At 47.4% G+C, this 26917-nt stretch overlaps 1 protein-coding gene across 1 annotated transcript in view; it reads left to right on the top strand.

Annotated features, from left to right (window-relative positions):
• Positions 1 to 23915, top strand: part of CFAP65 (cilia and flagella associated protein 65) — a 31984-nt gene extending 8069 nt beyond the window's left edge. Inside the window, exons 9-32 of the mRNA XM_029959883.1 lie at positions 738 to 938; positions 1369 to 1731; positions 2544 to 2681; positions 3548 to 3793; positions 4210 to 4434; positions 4706 to 4858; positions 6139 to 6304; positions 6867 to 6995; positions 7495 to 7720; positions 8615 to 8743; positions 9044 to 9220; positions 9915 to 9981; positions 13824 to 13934; positions 14707 to 14898; positions 15632 to 15790; positions 17099 to 17242; positions 17688 to 17804; positions 18382 to 18519; positions 19005 to 19070; positions 20626 to 20840; positions 21215 to 21364; positions 21879 to 22160; positions 22828 to 22965; positions 23536 to 23915. Coding sequence (XP_029815743.1) covers positions 738 to 938; positions 1369 to 1731; positions 2544 to 2681; positions 3548 to 3793; positions 4210 to 4434; positions 4706 to 4858; positions 6139 to 6304; positions 6867 to 6995; positions 7495 to 7720; positions 8615 to 8743; positions 9044 to 9220; positions 9915 to 9981; positions 13824 to 13934; positions 14707 to 14898; positions 15632 to 15790; positions 17099 to 17242; positions 17688 to 17804; positions 18382 to 18519; positions 19005 to 19070; positions 20626 to 20840; positions 21215 to 21364; positions 21879 to 22160; positions 22828 to 22965; positions 23536 to 23572 — 3969 coding nt within the window. The 3' untranslated portion in view covers positions 23573 to 23915. The remainder of the gene's footprint in view (positions 1 to 737; positions 939 to 1368; positions 1732 to 2543; positions 2682 to 3547; positions 3794 to 4209; positions 4435 to 4705; positions 4859 to 6138; positions 6305 to 6866; positions 6996 to 7494; positions 7721 to 8614; positions 8744 to 9043; positions 9221 to 9914; positions 9982 to 13823; positions 13935 to 14706; positions 14899 to 15631; positions 15791 to 17098; positions 17243 to 17687; positions 17805 to 18381; positions 18520 to 19004; positions 19071 to 20625; positions 20841 to 21214; positions 21365 to 21878; positions 22161 to 22827; positions 22966 to 23535) is intronic.
• The last annotated feature ends 3002 nt before the right edge of the window (positions 23916 to 26917 follow it).

Below are 26917 nucleotides of genomic sequence, written 5' to 3'. Positions count from 1 at the left end.
CCCCCAGCTCCCTCAGTCACTCCTCATAAGACTTGTGCTCCAAACCCTTCACCAGCTTCACTGCCCTTCTCTGGACACACTCCAGGTCCTCAATGTTTTTCTTGTAGTGAGGGGCCCAAAACTGAACACGGTATTCAAGGCATAGTCTCACAAGTGCCAAGTACAGGGGGGTGATCATTTCCCTAGTCTTGCTGGCCACGCTATTTCTGATACAAGCCAGAATGCCATTGGCCTTCCTGGCCACCTGGGCACACTGCTGGCTCATGATCAGCCAACTATCAACCATCACCCACAGGTCCTTTTCTGATGAGCAGCTTTCCAAGCACTCTGTCCCAAGCCTGTAGTGCTGCCTGGGATTGTCGTGACCCAAGTGCAGGACCTGGGCTCTTGTTGAGTGGAATCCCCATGGTGCAGGTTCCTACCAGCAATAGGATGTGGACAGACAGTCAGTAATGCCTATGGGTGGGGTGAGGTGCATCTTCAGTGGCTTCTGTCCATTTAGGGCTCTGAGTTAAATTTAGCTGCACAGCTGTGCACTGAGTGCCTTCAATTTTCACTCCAGTTTCGAGAAAGTTCTTGTGTCACAAAAAGACATAAAGTAAGTGGCAGCCTAGCATTGCCGATGCTAAGCCTTTCCCAGGCATGGTTTTGGAAGTGAGGTACTGTCATGGTGTACCTTTCAAAGCAATCACAGAAGGACAGTTTATTTCTTATTATTCTTGTTGGTGTTTTCCCAGGAGCCCATGTATGTGGACTTTTTTGGTACCTGCCATTCAGGCACAGCTAAGCCAACCACCCTTCAGGCAAGCCACCTCTCCTCATACCGAACCAACATGGTGAGGGGACTGACCTTCTATCCCCCTGATATCCTGAGTGTGATGCTAAAGGATGGGAAGTTGCAGATGGATGGAAAGGGAGCCCTCATGCTGCCCCCTGAGGTATGAGCTGCCCTCACTGGAATCTAAGACATTCCCAGCTGTTCACTGCATATGCTGAGTTTCTGTTGCACAGGAGACAGATGTAGAAGGACTTGCAGGTGCCAGATTGATTTCTTTAGTATCTCTGCTGTTAATGTTCCCAGCACACACCAACACTATCTTTTTCAGCTGGATTTTACCCCAGCTCAGCCACTAAGCTGCTTTCTGGATTTAACTCAGTCACAGGTTTGTCTTTGGTTCATGTAGTTTTAGATTGAGGACTGGCTTACAAACAGGAGCCTCCCTGAATCCTAAACTTTGAGCTGTTCAGGAAACTGTTACTGAAGTGTATCTTGTTTTCCCTCTTGCTCATGAAGGCAGTCAGGACTGTAGTGTCTGGTGTCTCCCACAGGTACACTTCTGCTCACACTGAGATATTTCCATCCTGTAGATCTCTCAAGACAAGCCTCCCAAGGAATACTTTGAACCCAACTCCATGACTGAATATTTCTGTGATGGCGTAAGAAGTGATCTCGCCTCGTTTCCCACTCATGTTAGTGTCAGCCCCAGGGAGTACGATTTTGGTTGCTGTGTACCACCTCACAGGGCAGAACCTCTTCCTCTCTATGTGACCAACCACACCAAAGGAAATATCATTGTTGCCTGGACTCCAAGCCATGGCAGTGCCTTCCTAGTGCACCCTGAAATCTGTGACATCCCACCTCTGAAGACTTCAGCCTTCCGTGTCCTTTTCAAGCCCACTCAGGTCAACAGTCTCTATGCAGCAGAGCTAGAAGGTTTTGCCTTCTACAAGGTTAGTAGAAATTACTTAGACCAGAGAGGACCTAGTAAGCAATTGTTTCCAGAATAAAGGCTTTTGAAGGAGTTTAAATTCAATTGAAACCCTTAATTTTGAATTTGACAAACTAGCATCTTTATTAACTCCTTTGGCTCCTGCTTTGATACGGTAGTGGGTTAAAATTTCTCCTTCACCTGTGTCTTGGCAAAGAAGTGAGAGAAGCAAGGACAGCCCATGCATGTGGACAGGTACACTTGCTCTTACCCCCAGTGAACATGAAGCAATGTACACCTCCTTGAAGCAGGAATTATGTGAATTACTGCACCGTTATTGTAGATGAGAGCCTACACAAGGATGGTTATCATGGCCTGGGTAATGGACAGTAAATTGTTTATTTTTGTCTGGCCCTCCACAAGTAAAGCTGCTGAGGGCACTGTATATTACTGCAGCCTCTTCTTCCAAATGGCATAGGATTCATGCCACACAGGTCTGCAGTTACAGGAGTTTTAGCACCTAGAAATATCCTGGTAGGTGAAACTTAACATTTGCAAGTCTCTCAAACTGCACTAGAGTGTCTATAGATGTTTCTTCCTAAAGCAACTCTTGTAATATCACAGAATAGCTTGGATATATCCTTCTGCTTGAAAGTTACTCACTGGTCTTTTGTTCCTCATCTGGCACTGGTTAGTCCTTCTTCCCTGAAAAAGTAAATTCCTTAGCCCCAGGGATGTCATTGAACAAATAGCTGCTTGCAATGGTACATACACTTGAAGGCACTTTGCCACACTCCCTGCACACACTCTGTGCTGTCCCTTGCATGTCTGCAGGTGATGAGACACTACACCAATGTTGAGAATGATGCCACCATCTGTCCGTCATGGTGCCTGACTGTGAAGCTGAGAGCACACACGTATGAAGCAGGACGGGAACACTTCATTCCACGGTACATCCTCGATGTCCCCAAGGTGTGTAACTGATTGACATTTGGGTATTTGCAGAGACACTTAGTCTGAAGTCTTTACTTTCTCTTCCATTGCACCATCCTCAGATGTGACTTTGGTGGTTTCTGATGGTGTGGAGATTCCTGCTTTGGTACAGAAGTAGGATGCTCTTTTTCCTGCATTAGCTTCCCAGCCTCCAACATATCAGGTTGTACTGAGCATCTCATTAGCTCTGAGAGGAAAGCTGTTGGGATCTCGTTCCTTTCTGTTTAAGTGAACATAGGCACTAACAAGGGTGTTCAGTTCCCTCCCAGGAGCATCAAGTACTCTGCATGCACTTAGACAAACACAGAATCCACACTTAAGGAAGAGAAGTGGTTGCAAGGTAGAATGGAAGTTTTCTTCACACTTCCTGCTGTTTCTGTAGCACAATAAAGTATTGTTCATATGAGGTAAAGTGATATCTGATCCTAGGAAGTAAGAATAGTCTTGAGAACCTCTTAGAAAATCTCCTCAACTAATCCAGGACATGCAGCCTGATATGTATGAATTGGAGCAAATTCCAGCCTGCTGGAATTCTTGATCCAGGAGGTTGGTCTCCATGCAGAAATGAGCAAGCAGCTTTCTTACTAAATGAACATAAAGCATTCCATAAAGGAAAGTAGCTTCACTGATCTCATGAGCATATGAAAGATGAGGGCCATTGTGGGAAGGAAAAAGCCCATATTTTTTATACCCTTGGGTGGTTTCATTTCTTTCCTTGAAAAGAAGTGTTACATAAACTCAGGGCAGTGCTTGTTGGAACCTGGAATTCAATATCATGAAAGCTTTTTCTTTAAACTGGTTTTCTAAATCCAGTGAAAACAACCCTTCTTGCTTGTCTCCACCAGACTTTTCCTCCTGTGGTTCCTGACACTGATGCCTACTGCAGCATGCTGCTGTTGAACATGAGCACCTCTTTGATGACTTTCAGTGTGAACCAAACTGCCTGTCCCTCTGTTTTGGTCAAGCCCAGCTCAGGACACATCATTCCAGGAGGCCACCAGATTTTTTTTCTCTCCACTCACCCAGTCAACACAGTCTCACAGCAGCATATCCTGCCTTTACAGCTGAACTCTTATCCTGGATACACCAAGGTAGGGCAAGGGAAGTGGAAGATGGTGAGCAGTTTTATTCCTTTGTAGTCTTCCCTTTTCACAGTGACTTGCACTATGATGCCTATTATATCTCCTAATGGTTAGTTTGGATTTTTCTCTTTGGAAATAGGAATGAAAGAATATTTTCAACACTTAATTGTGGGATCAGCACTGTATAAAGAAGGTGCTTGTGGTGCCAAACATCCTGTAGCCCTTATTCCCTTGCATTTCCATCTGCTGGAATGCACTGTATTATGCTCAGGGCTCTACTTCACAGCACAACCTAAAGAACTTCCCCTCTCCTTCAGATCCTGTTTGTTCTTATTTCTGGGAAGGAGCAACATCTTTGCAAAGTCCCTTCAGAGGTAGCTGAAACTTCTAGCTAATGTCTGTTACCTTTCCCCTTAATCCCACAGGAGATTTCTCTCCAGAGTTGTGGGGAGTCCCTTCTTTTGCTGTTAGAAGGTGATGGAAATCTATACTTCAAGCCTCTCTATGTAGGGACCTCCTCTACACGAATGTACACCATAAAAAACTGCACAAGGCTACCCATGATTTTCACATGGAAGATACCTCAATCTTACAGTAAGATCCTGTCTGTCAGCCCCACTGCAGGGATCCTCCAGCCCTATGAAGCCATGGTAAGTTTAAGGTCTACCAAAGTTGTACTTTGCTCTCTACAATACAGCCACAGCCTGACTTTGAATATCTGAATGTGCATTCCCAATATGAGTCTTTGACACAGATGGAGGTGGTGGATGATTGAAGGGAGAGTGTCTCCAGAGTTCTCTGTAAAGACTTAGGTTAGCTGTAATGGAGGAAGGGACTGTGCATGGAATGCAACTGTTGAGGTGTTTGGGTTTGTCTCTGGTCTGGAGCTCCTGTGAGCACTCTCTTCTCTTCTGATTGCAGGCTCAGGCATGGACTTTTACTCCAGATGAGGAGACCAAGTATCTGCTACAAGCTATGGTGTTTGTGAGGTGGAAAATCTCAGATCCTGTGTCTCCCGAAAGTGTCTGTTATGCCTTACAGGTTGTTGGAGAGGGGGCGCTGGGCACCATCAGGGTAAGGAACTGGGGCCCACTGGGTAGTAGGAGGGGTACTAGGGTGGGATGGGGATCTTGGACTTTCCTTTTTTGTGCAATCTGTACTGGAGGCAATCAATAAAGATTCACAGCAAAATTCCCAGACTGTGCTTTCAGTGTAGAAAATAGAACTAATTCTAGTGGCCTAATGGGCAACAGCATATTGTAAATGTCCTGCCAGTTCAAATGTGACATTCCCAAATCCTCTGGGATTGCTCTCAAATCCTCTGTTTCAAACTGAACCAAGCAAGCCGTTTGGCTCCTTGGGAATCATGGTTCTCTCCTCTGTTCTGTCTGCTCTCCTCCATTTGTTCTGCCGTTACTCTGATTTTTAAGTGCAGTGGACCTTTTCAAGTGGTATAGCCAGTACACATCCACCTGGCTTTCCTCCTATTATCTGCAGATCGGTGCAGCCACCTTCATTTTCAGTCAGGCTTCTTAAGCAACCAGAGGTAAATAAAATAATACTTTGTAAGGCATTGCCCCGTGTCAACCATGTGGGACAGATGGGTGATAATGTGTTAGAGGTACCTAGTCACTATAAATTGTATGTGAGTGCACAACTATCCAAAAGAGAGGGGGACTCAATGCAGTCATGAAAAGGCCAGCAAACATCTCTCAGCCCTTGACCCAAGTGCAGCTGGCCAGCTAGTCTCCTCACAGCCCTAAATATACTACATCCTACCCGGCAAGCAGCCTAAATAATGGTAGGAGAAAGCATTTACAGGAAGGATTGAGCCCCTTGCAGGCCCATTATAATGCCTTAACTGCTCTCTAACTACCTGAAAGGAGGTTGTAGCAAGGTGGGTGTTGGTTTCTTCTCCCAGGTAATAAGCAATAAGGCAAGAGCAAATGGCCTCAAAGTGCACCTGGAGAAGTTTAGATTGGATATTGGGAAAAATTTATTCACAAAAAGGGTTGTCAGTCATTGGAATGGGCTGCCCAGGGAAGTGGTTAAGTCACCATTCCTGGAGGTATTTAAAAGATATGTAGATGTGGCACTTGGGGACTTGGTTTCGTGGTGGACTTGACAGTGTGAGTTCTATGGTTGGATATGATGATCTTAGAGACCTTTCTCAACCTTAATGATTCTCTGATTCTATCTCCCAAGGCATGCCAGGTCCTACATGAAGCAGGGAGCCCTTTGCACTGCGCTGCACATGCCAAGGGATCAGCATATGGGGAGATAAGTGGTGGCTACACTCAACCACTATGCTTGACATGTAACAGTGACCTTAGCGTGGTGGGTTTGTATTCCAGGCGCAAAAGAGGTGCCTGGACCTTGGAAATGTTCTGGTTGGTGACCTGCAAAGCTGCAGCATTGTACTGCTAAATGATGGGATCTGTTCTCTGAATTACATCCTCAGTGTGGAACAACTCATCACTGGGCCCTGTGACCCTGAGGAGGTCCGCAGCGATCCACTAGGTACTGTAAAGGAGTTAGCATGGGATGGGGCCTTAGCTTTTCCCTCTTTTCTCCAAAATCAATCTATCATGAACTCAGAGGTCGGTCTGCTTGCTGGCTAGCTTGCATTGATTATCTCAAACCTTAAGGTGTCTGCTCCTTTGTGTAGGAGGGGACTCTTCTATCTTGCTAGAAAAAGCATAACCCAGAGCCTGACAACTGAAGTTAGACCAATCTGGACCTTGAAATAAGATGCAATTTCCCAGCAGAGAAGGAAGTTAAATAAAGGAACTTCCCAAAAGAAATGTTGGAGTGCAACCCTTAGCTGCTTTTTTAGAGGATCTCCTCTGGAGCAGTTCCCTCTTCTTTGCTGGCCAAAGGCAGGCTGGGTACTCCCCATAAACTGCCTACAGTTGTAGCCTGGGAATCCCAACTTCCACACCTGAAGCTGATCCTAACAATTAGAAAAAGGGTGGCAGTGGCTTGAGTGCAAGTAGGCTTAGAGATCTGTGCGCTGAACATACATGTGGTGTAAGAGGGACCAGTGATGCCACAAGCTTATACCATCTCTTGTCTCCTACAGCTCTAGAGTTGGACTGCTCCAGAGGGACAATCCCTGCAAGATCAAAAGCTTTCGTTGGAATAACAATAAGGCCAGCCCGTCGGCTGCATTACACCTGGTCAATCAAATATGCTCTTTGCACCCCGACAGGTGAGATGGATGTTTTGGGGTGTTCAGAGGTGGGGAACAGCATTTATAAAGGAAGAGACTAGCTAGACAAAGACTTTTCAGCTTGGAAAGTGGAAAATAGCAATGTCACATGAATGGTAGGGAGAAGACAAGATATAAACAACTGTTTATCATTTTTCATTGTGAAAACAAGGCACACTTCATAAAATAACTAGACTGTAGGTTTAAATCAAAAAAAGGCTTTTTTCACATAGTGCAGAACTAAATTGTGTAAATACAGCTGAAAAGGATCACATTCATAGTCTTCTGGTGATCTCTAAATACACAGCAAGGTACAACTAGAAGCCAGTGGTCTGGAGGTTTTGAGAAGCTGCCAAAGTAAAGACTATGTACAAGTCTCTCTCTCTTTCTTTCTCTGGTCTTGCTAGGGTCTCATTGCCCCTTGTTGCAGGCAAAAGGACCCAGGCAGCTTCCCCTTAATGATGCATGACTACTTTTTGGTGTTTCTTTCTCTCCCAAGCTACAGATCATGCAAGCACAAAAGAGGAGCAGCAGCCCCTCTGCTGCATTGTAGCAACGGGCATCTACCCAACTTTGTGCATCACAGATGCCTGTTCAGCAGGAAGTGCCAACAATATCAGCAAGTTGCACCTCTGGAAGCTCTTCTCCTTGGACACACTGAATGAATACTTGGAGCGAGACCCGACTCCCGGCGAGCTCACCTACAGAGTTCCCACAAGGCACAGGTGAGATGAGGAAATGGCTTAGAGGATTTTTGAGTCTCTTGCACGAGCCAGACAGAGATGCTGTGGCCGTTGGCATGTGTTGCAGCTCATCTTAGGTGCTACAGGCATTTGCTCACCTCCACTTCTCTGCTTACCCACCCCTGAAAGAAGCCACCAAAACAAAGAATAATTTAATTGCAATGGACCTCTAAAAGTCTCTGGTCTAAACCCATGCTCAAAGCAGGGATATATAGGTCAGGTTTCCCAGGACCTTGTTCAGTACAAAGCTGAACATCTCTGAGGACGAAGAAACGACAGTTAGTCTGAGCATCTGTTTAACCACTTCCATGGTAGAAAATTTTTTCCTGGTATCTGATCGGATTACCTTGTGCAGTTGCTGTCCCTTAGCCCTTGCTTCAAAAGGCTGAACAAACCCAGGTCTCTTAGTTGCTCCTTGTAAGTAATCATAGAATGGTTTGGGTTGGAAGGGGCCTTAAAGATCATCTAGTTCCAGCCCCCCTGCCATGGACAGGGACACCTTCCACTAGACCAAGTTGCTCAGAGCCCCATTCAGCCTGGCCAATGTGCACCAGCTCTCAGCCATCTTGGTGGCCCTCCACTGGACCTGCTCCAGTATGTCAGTGACTTTGTTGTACTGGGGAGCTGAAGAGAGACTTCAGCTAAGCAGGACTCTCTTATGCAACTCACTCTCATTAGGCATATATGAAAGATTTTTTTTAGAAAGTCAGAAGGCCTGCCTTATGCCCAGCATCTCTTCTCCCCAAAGGGCCAAGAGTGTAAGGTCAGATAAGACTTATAAGGAAAGGAGCCAGTGTAGAATTATCTTCCCCTGTCATACCCTGCTGACCCTTCCTCCTGTTTCAATTTAATCTCTTCTTTCTCTGTTGCGACCAGCACATGCTTGATCCCTCCAGTGTATACTCCTCTTCTGCTGGATTTCAACTTTGGGTCTGCCCCTGTAGGCTCAGAGCCTGCCCTTGTGATGCTTCTGCTGGAGAACAAGGGTGTGGTGCCTGTGGACTGGTAAGCAATGCTCACTGGAGCTCAGCCTTCTTTTTGGGGTCTGTTTGGGTGTCTGGAAGTGCTCACAGGGCTGTGAGATATTTGCAAATTAATAGGGTGGGGTTTTTGGGTGCAGCCTGTGTTATGGAGCTGCAACTGAAATCTGTTTGGTGGGTCTGGGTGGGGAAGCAAGCAGAGAGCTGCAGGGACCTGATGAAATGGGATGTGTCCCCCAGCTAAGCCCAGCTGGACTGAATGTGCTGACCATGGGCCTGGGGAAGTTTCATGTCCTTGTTGCTGATCAGCTCATTGGTTCCCTAGGGCCTTCTTGTTTCCTTCTGATCAGAAGATGGACATGGAGCTTTGGGCAGAGGATATTGAGTTTAGCCCTCGGGAGCTGCACCAGATGAGAATTCAGGATAACCAACTCTTCAGTGTTTCCCCAAAGTCAGGAACACTTCTTCCAGGACAGGAGAAATCTGTCCAGCTCTCACACAGGTGACAAGGACAACTACCTGTACTTCAGAGCCTTGTGCTATGTGCCAGAACAGCACATGCCATCAGTCCCCTGTGTTTCCATGCCAGATCCTTTCCCTTCACATGTCCCTTACTCAGCAAAGAATGGGCAAGTAAAAGATTCCTGAGCATGTCCAGTTTCTGGACTCCATAGACTTTGTCTTCCCCAGGGGAATGTTTTAATGTCCTTTAACACTGCAGTGCAAAACGCATTTAGTGTGACATGCTGGGGACACTTGTCTGCCTTGATCTGACAGTTGAGGAGATGAACAAGATGCTACACTTCCTGTGATTTTGATTATGCAGTTATAGTCATATTTTTGTCCTCAGCTAGAGCTGCTAGCCCTTGTGTGCCTGTAGAGGGTATGAAGGAAAGTGAACACCTCCCCTTTCACAGCAGACCATATTTGAGAAGTACTGGCATTTTGTTGGCCTAGAAACTTGGGTTCCTAAATAGGTGTATGACTAAAATCATCACTGTATCACTCATTCCAGCCCAAACACCAATGTTCTCCCACCACCAGCTCCCATCCCCGCCTCCCCGGGGATCTTATGCAACAGTGACTCTTTAGCTGGGAAGTGAATTGTCTCTAATGCTCCGTGTGATCCTGATTCTATCACCCTGGGCACAAGGTTGGTTTCTAATGTTTTCGACTCTCTCCTCTTTCACTGCTAGACATGATTTCATTGGCACTGATCGCCTCCCCGTCCTGCTGAAGGTTTCCTATGGCCATGAGATTCTGGTAAGATAGCAGGTGTCACCTCCTTCCATTTGCAGAACAACAGTTAGGAACTGATTTAAGAGGTGTTTTCCCCAGAAGCTGCATGGTGTACAGGGACTGTGGCCTTCCCCTGGCATTTGCACTAGCCAGGCAGTAGCAGAGGGCCAAGCAGAGACATAAAACCAACATTCTGACAAACTTGTGGCTCCAGCACAGTGTGATGTGGGCAATGCACTGACAAAATGGCCCTTGGATATCACATCTGCTAGTTTTCTCAGCAAGAGGACCATTATTTATTATTAACCTTTGTACTTTATTACTGGTGTTAGTGTAGAACTACTTCTTCCTTCAAGGGAACTCCAAGTCCAAAACAGCCTCCCCAGGTTTTACAGTCCCTGCATGTTTTCCACACTCTAGTGTAACTCATGGCCAGGATTTCTGTGCATGCTTCCCCTCATTTCACCGTAAGTTTTTCCATGCAGTCTTCCTGGAGTTCAGATCTTCAACCATCCTACTTCTCTTATATGCAGCTTTCCTGAATCTCTCCATCTCATCAACTCTTCTAAGCTCTTCAAAGCCCCCAGAAATGTGCTCTCCTCCAAAAATACCACCTGCACTGACTGCAGTTTGGGGAAGCACAGGGTGGCAGAGCACCCTTCAGTTCTGGAGGTACAGAAGCAGCTGCCTCTCCAAGCCCAGAAGGTACTCCCTGGGTTCCTGGTTGGCTGTAACCTTGTCCACCCACTTATTTCTCCTGCCAATGATAGAGGAGATTCTTACTCATTCTTCCTGCTTCGTTGCTTCCTAAAGCATCCCAGAGCTGATCTATGATGTGTTTTTCCTGAGCATTTCCTCAGGCTTGGAACTAATTTCTCTCTCTCTCCCCCTCTCTAAAACTGTCAGTTAGAGTCAAAGTCACCTTGTGCTCTGCCGGGCACAGCTCATGCCCGGCTGAGCCTTCCTGTCTGTCTCTGAAGTTTCCTATGAGACCATTGTGTTCACACATCTCTTTTATTTTTCTTTTCTTTCGGGACTGTTGTCAGCTGAAAATCCAACCCTTTGACCAAGCTGTTCAAACAGTGGCTTAACTGTGCCTTCCCTCAAAGCCCTTGGACAGGCTCCCTGTGCTCTGCCTGCCTGGCACAATCCTGAGAGTGACTGTGAGCATTTCACCAGCTGGCCCGTGAGGGAATAGGCTTTGGAGCACCAGAAGCCCATAGGGCATGCATCCTCTCTTGCCACATAGCCAGTGGCTTTGATGGCTACCAGAGGCCACCACTCTGCCTCATGCTGTCACTGCAGAAGGGGCTGAGAAAGCATAGGAGGCCCTGAGGATGAAAAGATTCCTGGGTGCATTTGAGCTCTGGCAATAGGAGCTGCAGAGGCCAGTCCAGAAACATGGAGCAGTGCAAGTAGTTGCAACCTGCAGTGATGCAGTGCCAGTACTGAACTACTGATATCAGAAAGTAGGAGTGGAAGAGGCTCCTCCTTCTGCAGAGAGGGCAGCTGAGGGGCTGAGCACAGTGTACCTTCTTTCCTTTCACTCATGGCATGAAGTACACAGAGCTGGCAGCCCCCATGGCAGAGACTGTCCTAAGGGTGCTCACATGCCAGGGTGGAGCAAATCCTCACCTGAGAATCTGGTGAAATGTGTAGAATATAGGCTAACCTTAAGGGAAGCAAATGCTGTAATGTCACCCCAGAAGTTAAGTTTTGGAAATTTCAGAAAGCAACAATAAGCAGAGGACAAAACCATTGAGCTGAGGTATTGCTTGGTTATTCTGTCAAATTCCAAATTACTTGGCCTTGGAGCAGTGTTGTTAGCCAGCTGCAAGCCAATGCCTGTTTTTGGGGAGGGGCCTAAATTCACTTCTGTGATTACTCTGCTCATGTGGATAGATTTTGACCTTCCACTCTGTTTCCCCAACAGAGCCTGTCTACTGCATTTTCACGAGAAGCTCCCTCTCCATTACTTCTTCCCATTCAGTGGCCTTCTTTCAGTCCTGTGATGACTGGATTTATAGGTGCTCTGAAGAACCCAAACTGATTTTCCATTGGCATTTTCTTCTGGCTACAGGAGGAGACTCTGTGGGACTTGTGTGTTACCCAATTCCTTGTGCAGTAGGGTAACATGGCCTCCCACCGCCTAATGCTCTCACAGGCTGTCCTTTGCCCCATTGCCTGTAAGAGTGCAGCTGTGACCTTGTTCTCAGAGCTCCAGAATTGTTTGGCCAGGCAGAATCTGCAGCTCTTAGCAGTTTCACTAGGAAAAGCCCAGCCAGGTGCAGGTATTGCAGGATGAAGCCAGTTTGCAGAACTCCCTGGAGAAAAGGGCTGGAGAAGGAGAATCCCTGAGCACACAGGTTTCATAAACTGGAAGTGTTTGCAGTTCACTTCTTAGCTGTTAATTAGGTATTGTGAGATGTTACACCTGCAGCACATGTTTTCCAGGCAGCTCTCCTCCCTGGGGAATTTGCATCCCTCTTATGCTCTAAGTCTTCACTGTGGGATGAAGTCTATGCACTCGAAGCAGAATTGATTGCAGCAAGTCTTCACGTTTCTCTGTTTATCTCCCTTTAAGTGATAGTCCTCTAAATGTCACATCCTGTCTCAAATGGAAACTAATTACAGTTTTTCCTGGGCATTTGTGGTCTGTTGGAATTCCAGGTGGTTTTTTTTGACTGAAGGAATATAAATGTGTGCTTCAATTACAAAGCTCACAAAGTTTCCTGTCCCTTTTACCCTTGAAGTTTGAAAGTGTCAGCTTATGTCCTGCTCCTGTTATCATTTTGTCTGGCATATTGTGGCCCTCAGGAGGCTGAATGCTCATGTAGTGCTTTGAAAAGATCCCTTGAGGGACCTTTTTAGTGTTGTATTTCTAGTCCTCTCTTCTTCCTCACTTTGATTATGGAACTGAACCAGAATGGGTTGTTTTGAAGGAATTGTCATTCTCTGCTCCTTTTTAAGTAGCTGATACAGTATCTCCTTCAGGTGTCTGTCTAAGGCATCCACCTGCCATTGCAAGCATCCTCTCTGTTTTCTGCACATGCACTTGAAAAATAGCTGTGCTTCAGATTTAACTTACTGTGAATTGCAGCAACTCAGCTCCCACTGGCCCATGCAGAGACATTACTAACTCTGTGACTGGTTTGCAGACTCTACCCCAAGGGAGACAGCTCAAAGGAGCTTTGGGGTGATTGTGCAGGAAATCATGCATCATGACTCATCTTTGGCCTGATGGCAGTTTTTCTCAAAATGCAGGATCCTGAGTGAATGTAGAATCCCTTCTATGAAATAGCTCTGTAAATCTCTCCATGTTACTTGGAGTGCCTGGTGGCTGCTTTGCTGACAAAATACTGTTGGTCATTATTTGAACACATAAAGTTCAGCTGGGATCTTCTTGCAGCTTTCGGACTGTTAGACACATTCATGGAGCAGATGTCCTTTGTAGTGAGGACATCCAGATGGTCCTTTCCAAGAGGAGGCCATTACTTACCTAAAATCATGTCTTTCAAAAGGGTTTGGCTGTCACAGCTGCATGCTCTCCTATGTACAGCCTAGACACTTTAATTCATGGAGAATTTCCACCATACATTTGCACAGAGAAGCACTGACACTGGTGCCTGACAGAGCAGAGACAAAAGAATGTTCTTTCTGAAACAAGAGGGAACCTTTCAGAGAAAAGTTAACAGTTGAGTATGTTCTCCATCTCCTTGATTTTTTTCTTAGGACCCTCTATCCTGGTATCACCAAGTTAAGTCTGTAACCGTGTTGCCTTCAGCTTGCTAAGTACTTCAGAATCCTTGTGTTAGTGATGGGTGCAAGGCCCTGTGAGAAAGTGACTGCATTTCTTTCCACTGTAGCTGACCTTCATTGGCGTGACAGTGGAACATGACCAGCGGTATGCTCATTTTGCATCCACTAAGCACCTTTTCACACCCATTGCCGTTGGAGGCTCCCGCCCCCCCACACAGGTGAGCATCTTGGAGCCAAACCCAGCAGCAAGTTAGGGAAGGAGCTAGTGCCACTGTGTCCCAAGGACAGGCAGTGCCTGAGGCGATTCTAAGGAAATGGAATGGCCTCCACAGGAAAGCATTACAGCAGAACTTTGAGACTAGTCCTAGGCAGAGTCTGGAAATGGTACCAGGGAAAGTACTCACCATCTCCAGTTTGATAAGATTTGGTGTTCACTCTAGTCAGAATAATTATGGGGCATGTTGGGCTGTTCCCTTATTCTCTTGTATTGTCTCTGAGTGAAAACTTGCCTACCTGCTCCAGGTACTCTGGAAATAAATTCTAATTAGTTTTTTTGTAAATTAATTAAACTTCCTTAAAGACTTATTCAGCAAAAAGGCAGCTTCGATTCTGTTCTGCCTAATTTACTTGGGAAATTAATATGTCTGAATTGAATTAAGATCACTTTAATATGAGTGGTTTTGCATTTTAAGTAATCTGCTTTACAGTGATCCCTTTAGCTAATTTGTATTAATTTTCTCCTAATGTGAATTTACAAGGCACCATTTGGAGAGACGTGGTGGTTATCAATGTACATGTGTGGTGATAAACTTTCAGCACAGTCTCCTATCAGAGCCTCAGTGATAAATCTTGACACTATAAGGTCTCCTCATTCTTAGGAGACAAGCTGACAAATTAATTATTAATGGTTATCCGAGTCCTCTGGGGAAGTGTTAACTAGTTTAACTCGTACGTGGTATAATAAGGACAGCTCTTTCTGACTCATTTCAGATTTATAAACTCTACAACGGTGGCTCCATGCCTGTGATGTTTGAGGTTCAGCTGGACAACCTCATGAGGATACAGGAGGAGAATTTTCAGCATCCTGTGTTTGTCTGCCTAACTCCTAGAGGAGAAATCCCCCCTGGCAAAACAGGCCACATTGAGTGGATCTTCTCACCACTGGAAGCTAAAACGTACTTGGTAAGGTCCTCCTCATGACTACCAGAAACAGATTCTTTCTGTTGACCTAAAATTCTTTAGGTTTCTTACTGATGGTTGGTCCATGTCATAATACAGCTGAACTGAGCTCCATTCCTCCAAGACACAATCTTCAGATCAAGTGAGTGGCTGGTCTGATCAAGAAATGGAGCAAATAAATTGTTATATCATAAGAACAGATTTCTTCCACAACCAGAGTCATCCCAGTCTATATATTTCAAGGACCAAACAGTAACTGGGAATATCAAACAGTATCTGTTCAGATTTGTGGTTCATTGTTGGCCTCCAAAAACTCCCACCAAAGAGACTGAAGTCAGTGTCTTTTATCATTGCAGCACATACTGCTGCAGACTTCTGGCAACAGCTTTCCCAAAGGCCTCTGTCCTGGGCTGCAGCAAGCAGGCAGGGCCAGAGGTGGAGCACTACTTATTGCCTCACTCTGTGGTGGATACATGGAAAAATAAATTAATTTAATTTTAAAACTCCAACTTTTGCTCCAAGTCTCTGACCATCTCATGCTGCAACTGGCTAATTGACTACTTTAACAGCTTTCCTGGGCTAGCAGGAAAGGTCAAGGCCTGAAAAAGAGACTAGATTTCTCTTCTTCCATGCATGTGGTGTATTTTAGACCAATCCATTAGCAAGTGTGCTAGCTTATTGCACATCTCTACCAAAAATTACTCTGGACTTAAAACTCTTATCTTGTCCGAGGCAGGTTGATGTTCCCATCCACATCCTGGGGGGTGAATCAGCCCTGATCACTTTCCAGGGAGTAGGCTACAATCCAAATGCTGTAGGAGAGGCTACCACATCCAGCAAAGCTTTGTCTCCTTCAGTCTTTCCAGGTTCTAACAAGCTAATTGTGCCTGGACAGGTAAGTCCAAGTGTGTGATATGAGCAATATGATCAGTCCAGAAATGTGTGAGAGAGACTGAAATATGCACATGGTTCATTCTAGCAGTAGCCCGTGTTGCAGGAGAGTTCATTTGCCATGAGATTGAACAAGACATTTCCCTTCCAGCAGGTCGTCTAGAGCCTAACTCATGAAAGCTGAATCGTGCCTTCCTTCCAGCTTGCTGCTTCCATAGTCATTAAAACCAAAAAGGGTTTTGGATTTGTTTGTGTACCAAATTTTCCCTTAGAAGTTACCCCCATCACAGCTGCCTTTGTCATTTGCAGCTACAACACCTTTTTCTTTGGTAATTCATTCACAAAAAGACCATCATACTCCTACATACCTTGTCAAGGCTTGACTCCCACCATTTCACAGCCAAACTCAGATGATTCATAACCTGAACACTGACTGCAGGATGGTCACTAATGCAGGCACATCCCCAGGAATGTACTTGTTTGATCTGCCGCTGGCTCAGCAGGAGCTTGTCTGGCCTGGCTAGAGCTGGCCTGCTAGCCTGGACAGTCTGTTAAACTCACCCCCAGATCCCAACATAGTGAATCAGCGTTAAACAGCATCAGCAGAGGCATTTTGCAGTCAGGTAAAGAATCCATCCTCTGTGACATTAGATGCCTTCCTTGGATCCCAGACACAGCTCCGTATGCTCTTTGGCTTCTGTAGGGCAATTATGTTCCTGGATACAGCAAAGAGAAGTTGGTTAAAAACCTCTCTTGGGCTGCCAATGAAGATGCCATGACACAAGGCTCTGTTATCTGAAACCAAGTCATTAGTTTCTTTCTCTAATGATCCGTGTACATAATTAAAGTTCGCACTGGGCCTGGAGAATGGGACAAACTAGTAGCATACTAGTACCAACATGTGTTAGGGTACTAGTAACTTACATTCAGGTTGATGAGGATTATACACAAGCACGTGCCTGGCGTGTTTGTCAGCTCAAGTAGGAAGAGGCCTGGGTTGCAGAGAATCTGAGTTTACTGGTCCTCTGTGCTCCTTAGATCCTCTCTTGTCTGGCACCAGTGTTATGTCCTATTCATTGCTTACCCAGTCCCACTGCAACAGGGCTGTCCTCTTGTGATAAAGTCGTTGCAACCAGAGCAAAGATGGGAGAAATGTAACACTCCCTTAAGTTGTTATGGTAAAGGCAACTGGTGAATATTATCTATGAATTGCTGGATAAATTAGATATGACAGGGTGACTGCCCTTCCCCAGTGGCCACATCCCATCTTCCTTCCCTGGTGTTCCTTCTGGTTTCACCTTGTTTCCTGCAGGTAGCCACCTTGTCACACCACAGGATTTGCTTTGGAAATATCCCAGACTGCACCAAAGCCAGTCGACTTGTCTTTCTCAACAATATCTCGGAGAGCAAGGCTGTTGTGTTTGCCTGGCAGATAAGCCCCTGTAAAGACAAGAGGGTGAGTCCTCTTTGCTCTACAGCCTTCTTGGCCATGTCTGTTGGGTCATGAAAGGACCTTACAACTCCATTTTCAGCAAGACACTCAGTCCTAGAGAATTGGCTTTTACTAGCTGATGAAAGGAAAAGGCAGAGAAAAGTGAAGGCAAGGGTTCGGAGAGGGGGAAAAGACAGGAATTCAGAAGGGAAATCTGAAGACTTAAGTGAGGTAACATAAAGCTGGAACTACAGGATGTGATAACAAACCTCAGAACTCTGTCCACCAGCAAAGTCCATGGTTATTCTTTGAATGTATCAGCTGCATCTCTCTCATGCCACATACCTCTAAGAAGGACACGTGTGTTTCCTGCAAAGAGAAGGCACATAGGAAGGTCCCAGGACCATGAAACAGCTCATCTGGGGATGAGTTTTGTTTTGGTTTATTTTGTTTTCACCCTTCATTCCAGGTGTTGCAGATTGCTCCAGAGTCAGGGGTTGTGCAGCCTGGAGAGAACATCCCTTGCTTCATCACACTGGGACCCACAGGGAATCCCTCCTCCTGCAGCACAGATCTGGTGTGTGAGGTGAGACCCAAGAGGTACCTGTATATTACCATTACCTGGGCATGTCATTGTGGTTCCCAAATGGTTGACCCCAGCAGTCCACTGCCTGCTGCTTCCAGCTGAAGGAATCCTTCTCTGCTATGCACTTCTCATTCCTGAAGGCACTTAGCTTCATCCTTCCTGATGCTTTAAGTGTCTCTCTCTCTATGTGGCTCACTAGATGAGGTGTAACTGTGCAACATATGGTTTTGTGAGATGAAGTTATGGTTTGAATGAGAGTGGCTTTCAGTGGATGTCAAAGATTTGAAATCTGTAAAAAAGAAGTCTTGCAGCTTTAATATTAGTGGGGGCACAGACTTATAGTAGTCTCCCTCTGGACATTCTCCAGGTTTTCTTTGGCAAGAGAATATTTCTTCTCTGTATGAGTCTTATAATAGCACTGTTCTTTCCTCTTTCTTCCACTGGAATACATGGAAAGCCAGTGGGCTTATTTCTGGGACCTCCTGAAAAGAGAGAAATTGGTGACAGGCATGGAATTGAGCCAGAGACTGTGTTATTTGCAGCTCCCTGCTCCTTCCAGTCATGGTTTCCTTCATAGGTATACATACAGGAGTCCCTGGTTCAGTATGAGAGGGACCTGCAGGAGTGGCAAAAGGAGAAGGAACGGCAAGCTGTGGAATTCACCATCACAGAGAAGGACCTTGGGACTAAGAGTAAGCCAATGTCACCTGCAATGGTAAGCGCTCTCAAAACTTTATGCCCGCTTAGCTCAGCTCAGAAACAGCAGACAGTGTCAACAAGAAATGTTCTTTAAAAAAATCTAGGCAAGTTGATAAGAGAATATGAGCCTCTGATCTGTTCAAGACCTCAAAGCTGATCTGTGGATCATGGAAAATGAGATCATGGTTTCCAGCCAAGAATTGCCTTACAAACTCTGAAATTGCTAGTGACCATCTGAAATTTGGAAGTGCATGAGAAGCCTTAGGAGAAACAAAGCCAGTGGCTGTGGAAACCAGGGTTTGGATTTTTAACCATGAATAAACATTGGAGAGAAATGTGTAGCTAGCAGTAAGAATGTGGCCTGACTGAAGAATGGGAGGATGAGATCATTGACTATCAGCTGGCACAAAGTAAAAAAAAAAATTCTAGTCTTGTTCTGCTCCATATCTTTCTTACATGGTAATTTCTCTTACTTTTTTAATATACATATTTTATTTTTAGAGGTTATCAGATTCTGCTGAGACAGAAAATCTTCCTGAATCCTCAGCTGTAATCAGGAAATACAAGGTAAGTCAGGCCTGTCTTGCCCATAGTAGAATCAAACTGATTGCTTTAGAAAAGAGGCAGATGCTGGATATCACAGCGTGGGAGTCTGGACAGAGAGTACAACAGGATTTGTAGCTTCAAGGCTTTGGGAGACAGACTGTTTGGAGGAGCCAGAAGAATTAGACTGTCTGGCTGTGTTCTGTGGGCAGTAACTTTCCAGCTGAGGTGAATGGGAATCGGAATTGGAACCAAATGTGTACCCATGACTAGAGAAAGGGGGAAAGGTTTCAAATAAGCAAGAAAAGATGCAGGGCAGTTGGCACCTGGACTGATTTCATGCTGGGAATACAATGGAAGGCAGCAGGACTCTGGCAGGATGTGGTGCAGACTTTGCCCTCACCACTAGAAGAACTGTGCTCTGTGCCTCAGGAGAAGCTGCAAGACAAACTGCTGGAAGACAGCTTTTCCTGCAGTGGTGGGAAGGTGTGAGACAAGGTTCCAGTCAATGCTCTGCAGAACTGTCTAGGTCCAAAGTCACAGCCACGCTGCACCTATAGCTGTCAGCAGGACATGCTATGGGAATGGCAGGGCTCACAGAGAACCAGCTAACCCAAGATGTGGAAGGGTTTAGGGGAGCTGAGGGCAGGCTGGGCCTGTGAAGACTGAGGTCACTAGGCGATGCAGCTTGTTATCTTCGGAGTGTCACCAGAGTCAGGCTGTAGCAGTGCTCCTGGGATCCTGTGGAGTGCCTGTGCATGCCTTTCACTGTTCGGGTGAAGGAATCAGCTCAGGGTGGCTCTAGCTTGGACTGTCTGCCCTGTGCTATTAGGTGTGATCAGTGATGCAGATCAAGGCATTCACTTGGGATGAACATAAGAATTGCTGCAGAAAAGTAAAAACAATTTAATTTAGTCATCTAGAGTTTTAACCCCTAGTGTCAATTTGGAGCCTGCAACCACTTGCTGTGTCTGTGTAAGGAGCAGTGAAGGCCTCTGGCCTCATATTCAGTGGCGGGACAGCTACATCTCAAAGATCATTGAAGTCCTGCGATGCCTGAGGGCTTCCCCAGATATCGGTAATGTCCTTCTGGCCCAGGCTTCTTGCCTACTGCCCTAAGAAACTTCCCCCAAACTGACTGCTGGTAATGCAACCCCAGGTTGGCCCATGTAGTGTGGCTGGAGTCAGTTCTTGGTTTCCTTCCAGGTTGGGGGACAATTTCCCCATGCGTTCCATCCATGTACTCCACTTCTCACACAGCACTCCTGGTGTGCTCATAAGAGCAAAGATGATCTCCCAGAGTTCCACAGTGATAGACTGGAGTACAACAGCCCCAAGTGGGGAGGCTCTGAAGCCCTGCTGACACTTGGGGCAGGCACACTAGGCAGTGAGGAGGGAACGGACCTGATTTTCACTGTGGCTGCTTGTGCCTGATAGCAGTACTGTGGTGCTAAGATCATTTTGACACCAGGATCTGGCAGCTCTGGCTGCTGGGCTTTCTGTTCTTATGCCTGTGCTTAAGCCTACACCTGTGACCAAAGGAGCAACTATATACCTGCCATTTCTTTCTTTCCAACAGACATTACCCCCTATTAAAAGCCACTCTAAGCCCAGTCAGCCATCTGGACCCCTTGAGAGGAGGCTGCTGTTGGGCAAAGACACCAGCCGGGTGCAGGTCAAACCAGAGCATCCCAAGCCCATGCTCTTACACCTTGATGTGTCAGCCAGGTCCCATGCTATTGAGGACTTTCTCAGGAACTTCGCTTTGGAGTTGCCCAAATACTTCTTGTCCCGGTAAGAGATAGAGTTTTTTGGATTGGCTTCCTCTTCTGAGCCAGGGCTGCCCATGCTCTGATATGCACTGAACTTGGAGCTCTGCTCTGCTCTTCTCCAGTGCCTCAGAATTAGGTAAGAGTGCTCTGCTTTCCCCAGCATTAACTGACATGACCTGTTATTCTCTCTTCCACAAAGGGGAGATACTGTCAGAGCTCAGTGCTCCTCTCTTATGACAGTGTCCATGCTGCTGTCACAAATACAGCAGCTCCCACTCCTTGCCTGGTTCCCTGCACTGCTCGCTGCTTGCCTGAATTGCTCCAGCAGTGCCAGGATGGTGCAGGTAGTTTGGTCCAGTAGTGCTCCCACTGATGGAACAACAACTTCTTTCCCAGCTCCTTCAGCGCCCAGCCCTCAGAGAGTGAGTTTGTGGATTGGAGTAGGTACAGAAACAGGATGGACATGGAGCCCAAAAGTATGTCCCTGGTGGCTGCTTTGAAACAGGAGTTGCAGATGATGACTGACATACTCACAGGTGTCATCAGGTGCGTGTCACTTCACCCTCACCTGGTTTAGAGTCCCTGTCCTCCAGAGAATTCATGCAGCACGGCCAGCCCTCTGCTAATCCCAGAGGAATCTGTGCACTCTTATTGCACCATAACAGGGGATCCACCTGCCAAAGGACTATGAGCTCAGGGATCCTGGTGTGACAGCCAAAGGCAGGGTCTTGCTCCCCAACCAGAGACTGAGTCCATCTCTCCGTGGTTCCCAGAACTAGGGAGCTCTGCCTGCTGTGATCTTGGAAACAGGCTACATTGGAATACACCTGTTTGGTTTGTCAGCTGCATAGATGTAAAGAACAAGGGCTGGGGAAGCAGAGATAGTTTCATTAGTTCAGGCAATCTTGCTGCCACCCTGAGCCCCAGAAAGCAAGAAGGGACAGACTAAACACTGACATCAGTCAGGGTTTTCTTTTGATTTGTACTATCTTGTAATGATCCTCTGGGTCATATAGATAGCTGATTTGCTGGAACTCATCCTTTATTTTCCTATTCCCAGAGGCCTCTTGGAGAACGCCCAGTTCCACGATGCAGTGAGAAGAAGCCAGGATCAGCCTATTCCATATTTCTCCCAGTTCCGGTCTGCAAAATCAGCAGAGGTCCGGAACAGGAGACAGTGCTCCACGATCCCCTCCAGGGTCTCTGCTTCGTCAGATCTTTACCTTGAGAAAAATGGAGAGAAGAAAGAAATTAGTCAGGAAACCTCTCCCAGTGATTTGCTGCAGTCTTGGGAGATTTTTCACCACAAGCAGTTGAGTGAGAGGAAGGAGATGATAAGTAGGTGAGGAAGAGCTCACACATAAAAGGCAAGATCTTCACAGGCAGGAGAGCCATGGCAGCACACTGCCTGGCCAGAAATCCATTTCTCCTTCAGCCCTGCAGCATTTCTGCTGGGGTGTTTTGTGTTCTCTGAGTGGAAGTTGATGCTAGCCCACCTAGCCACCCTCTGCTGAGCGTGGTTTGTGGAGAGGGAAGGTTTGCTGTGTCTGGGGTTGGGCAGGGTTGGGATGCTGGTAGTTAGTGAGGTCTGCTTTACACTCGGACAGTCCTGGCTGTATTAGACATGAGGGTGAAGTGTGTGCTTACTTCACCTTTTATTTTCACTGCAGTATTTCACTACCTTGCATTTGCTGTGGCTACTCCCTTGCACACTGCTACAGGTTACAAGCATATTCACAAATACCAGCTAGAGCGCAGCTTAGAGGGAGAAATCAGTAAAACTACAGTCACCCAGCTCTGTCTGGGGTCAGGGCCTGTCACCAGCTAGCACAGTGCTAGGACAAGGGTCAGCAACCCATTGCTCAAGTTTTGGTTCATTGGCCTTAGTGCACAGGAAACAGTGTGTACTCCACTGCTGTCCCTGATGATTCCTGGGAGGAGCCACAGCAAGTAGCCTGTCTTATCTCCTTTCTGATAGCTGTCCTCTGCGTGTACTTCTGTGCCTCTAGGCAGCCGGCTATTGGGAACCTCGTGGAGCTGGTGCTGGAAAACACACTGCAGAATATCCTGATTGAAGCCAGTCGTGGGGAGGTGGTGCTGACAGCTCGGCCCAGGGTCATTGCTCTACCCCCCAGCCCTTCCCGAAGGTAGCAGAGTATATCTGTGTTCTGATGGGGTACATGACCTGTCCTTAACATGTCAGGCTGAAGCACAGCCCATTTTTAGACCTTGTGGATTAGCTGAATCCCTGCTTATCAATGCCAAGGCTGCCTGTGCACAAGGGGGAAATCCACTCTCAAAGTCACTGCCCCTTCTTGACTTGTCCTGAGCCACAGAGCAGAGATGGTAATGACACATCCTTTCTGTGGACCTGAGACTCTTATGCAGTTCTGGGCCATGGCCCTATGGGTGAACAGCTGGCCTGACACACTGGAGAGCCCAGCACAAGGATGGTCCTATGGGAGAAGGGGTCAAAGTAGCAGGCAGCACAGCTTCTGACAGCAGAAAAGGGGCAAAGCTTTTGTAGTCCAAGATGGTGTGGGATCTAGTTGGGTTAAGGGAATGGCCATTGGTGGGAGAAGTAGATTTGGGGCTGAGGACAAAGCATGAGAGTTTGCCCCAGCTTGGACAGAATTGCAGGAAGATGGGATTGAAAGTTGATGGGAGAGGGTTGTTGGATGGAGATGTCATCACCAGAGCTGCAATCTCTTCTTCAGAGTCACCAATCCGGCACCCCCAACCACCAGAGCATAGTTGCTGGGCCCTGTGCTGCTTGAGCTCTTCAAGCACATCAGCTGTCTTCATTCTTCATCCTGTCCCTGTGATGTCCAGAGCAACTCTGACCCTCCCAAACTATGACCTGAGCTCAGCATGCTGGCTGCCTCTGAGGAGGTACGTACTGATTATGTTCTCAGCTCCAATATGAATCCTCTGACAACTCCACAGCAGAGTTCATGAGATCTCTCCTTTCTGTGGCTGGCCACATCATTGGAGAAGAACTCTGTGCTACGGGGAGCACACGGAAAACCTCTGTGACAATTACCACTTGTCCCAGTCTGTATCAGCTGGGAAAGGAGTGGAATCTGCTTTGAAATGTAGCTGAGGAAGGACTGACAGCTGGGCAATGAGATGATAAGCCCCTGCCGACATCAGTAGGATGCAGGTACTGAATCCTCCTCCCCTCCTTGCTCCAGTGATGGCTGCAGGTTCCCCTTACAGCGACCAGCCTGAGGAAGCAGCTGCAGCACCATCAGCACACTGAGCAGCCAAATAAAAGCAACTTGGCCTCCGGACACAGACACCAGCGTGTAACAATACATAATTCATGTGTCTGGGCTTGTGAGCACCCTGGACAAGGTCTTTGCTTTTTAAACTGCAAGGCTGTCACCTGGGGAAGGGCATGCTTTGAGCCTTGGCCTGGCTTGGGGGGGTTTGTCAGGCTGCAGTAGGTGCCGCAGTGAAGGAGCAGGTTTGTCACAGCCGGGAGGTGGCAGTGTGAGTTGTGAGAAATCCCAGCGGCCGGCGCAGAGGCTGGTGCTGGGCCCCCGCTGCTGCTCCCAGTGGAACCTGCAGGATGGCTGTGCCAGGCAATGGGGCTTGGTTTGCAGCATGTCCCCTCTTCTGCAACCCTGCTATGGGCTCTGCAACGCTGGACTCGCACAGCTGCCCAGCTCTGGTGAGAATGCAGCTGGTGTTTCCCTCCAAACTCTCCTGCCCTGTTGTCCAGTCCAGGACCCAGCCAAGACCAGAGCTGCATCTTCTTCCCTTGCAGCCCAAGAGAAGACTGTGCACGAGGAGCTGGGGAGGGCTTTTGTCCTGCTCAGCAGAGGGCAGATGCCTGCTGTGCCTGGCGGTACCACAGCTCACCCAGCTTCACCCAACAAAGCTCCGCTTCACGCAGGAGCCCTGTGTGTGTAACTGTTATTAAGCCCCAGGGCTGAGCTGTTCCTATTGTACAGCAGAGGCACTGCCAGCTCCTGAGCTCAGCCTAAGTGCCTCAGGCCTTCACGTGGGTCCTGGATCCTTCTCATGAGAAGTGCAGACCCTCTCTTCCCTCCCCAGCACTCTGGGTGCCAGGTCTCCTATGTCACAGCAGTCTGTCTGTCTTCCTCTGGACTGTGACTAATGCTGACCAGGTAATAGGGAACCACTTCCTTCCTCCACAGCTCAAGCAGCAGTGGTGCCTGGCTGTTCAGTCCGCTTGGGGTGATTCTGCTTGCTCCAGGCTCCTCACTAGGATTTGCTCACTGCAGATGCTCTGTAGTCCTGTGACAAGCTTCCCAAGTGGATGACACAGGCAGGGGCAGAAGCCTCACCCTTGCCTAAAGCAGGTTGAATCCAGCTGCCTGCAGGAGCCCAAGGATCAGCTTAGAGCAGTGGAGACAGGATAGTCCTAGTTTGTCCATCTTCAGACCTCTAGAGTGATCTGATGCTGCCTGGGCTGCATCACTGTTAACTCCTCTGCCTGGAGGAGTTAATATGGAAAATGCTGTGAGTTAGTCTGCTGTAACACCCAAAAGTGAATGGATGAAGCTCAAATGCAGTCACATGTTCAGGAAATGATTTTTTTTGTCATTAAAGCTTCTATCCTTCTCACTCTTCTGTGCTGAACACAGCCTGGACTTGGAGAAAACATAACTCACACTGTACTTACCTGTTGGAGCACTATCAGAGGTAAATTCACTTCTCTTATAAGCATCACTGTACCAGGAGAGAGCCCTAAGATGGTGCCTTAAGCAATGTGTGAGTCAGGAAACGAGGTCTGAGAGCTACCTACACCTCTGAGAGAAATTTTCCTTCACTTAGCTTTTTGCAGGGGCTGTGAGATGGTGGTATGTCATCTCTGGTGCCTGTCAACCAGAACCACTTTGTTGCATACACTAAGCAAAGACAGTAGCAGCTGTCACACTTTTTCTTCTTTTATCCTCATCCTAAAGTATAAATACACTGGGGACAGCCTCTTTCCCAGATTGTGGAAATTCCTGCTTCCTCTTCGCAGGCTAAGAACTAGACCCTGGCTGGTTTTGGAAAACACTTGCGACCAAGCCACACAGCTGTCCCTTTGGCAAATGGAGACAGCGTCACCCCCAGGCACTGCCTGGGGTGAGCTCTGCAGAGTGGGGAGCCTACAGAAATGGACTCACGCAGGGGGCTCCTCCCTCACTTGGATCTTGGGAGCAATGGTGAGGTGAAGAGTGGGCAGAGATGTGCAGAGCTGGCAGGGAGGGCTTTTCCCATAATAAGAGGCTTTGTTGGTACCCACTGCCAAGGGCAATGAACTGTGGGACTGTAGTAGAGCCAGACCCACAGCCTAGCTCAGCTCCCAGAAAAGGCAAGAAGGTCTGTCTGTGCTAACCACATTTGGGTCTCAAGCAGGAGGAAGTCTGAGCTTGTTGTACTGTCTTCCAGGGCTGGATTGGGCCCCTGCTCCAACACAGCTACATTTCTAATGCACATCTCTCTAAGAGAAATATGGTAGATACGGGTCCTGCTCCTTCCCACTGGTGATGGGTGATGTTTCTACTGGGCTGGGGTTGGTGTTCAGGCCAGGCTGCCAGCAGGTATTCGACCAGCTTCAGGATGGCCGAGTGTAAGCTTCGCAAGCTAATGGGACTCCCCCTCTCCTTGTTGGAGTTATCAGGAGCACTCAGTCATCAGGCAGTTAATGCATCACACAACAGGCCTTTTCTTCTTGGCTGTTACTTCTGGCTCCCAGGGAGGGGTGAAATGGCCTTGGGGCAGGTGGGCAACAGAAGCTATCCTGAATCCCATTAAAACATTTAACACCTGCTGAATCGTGCCATTGTCCAGGAGATAAAGGGAAGGGAACAAAGCTGCTCTTGGGCTTCCCTGACAGAGAATCTGTAAGGCTCTGCTGTCCCATTGCAGCTGGGCAACCTGAATCCCCTGCAGAGACCTACTTGGTGGGTCTCTGTCTATGTGGGGGAGGTGGCAATGTTAGGAGACAGTCCCCTGGGTACCCTGCTGCCAGCGTGCACAACCTCTGGTTGGAATCAGCTCCTTCTCCCCCTGTATTCCAGGTAGGAACCTGGAAAAGTCCTGTCCTGACCAGTCTACAGTGTCTGTGCAGGCAGGGCT

This window comes from Manacus vitellinus, unplaced genomic scaffold, assembly GCF_001715985.3.
Source record: "Manacus vitellinus isolate BGI_N305 unplaced genomic scaffold, ASM171598v3 scaffold_22_pilon, whole genome shotgun sequence".
NCBI lineage: Eukaryota > Metazoa > Chordata > Aves > Passeriformes > Pipridae > Manacus > Manacus vitellinus.
This window is presented reverse-complemented; position numbering and strand designations above follow the sequence as displayed.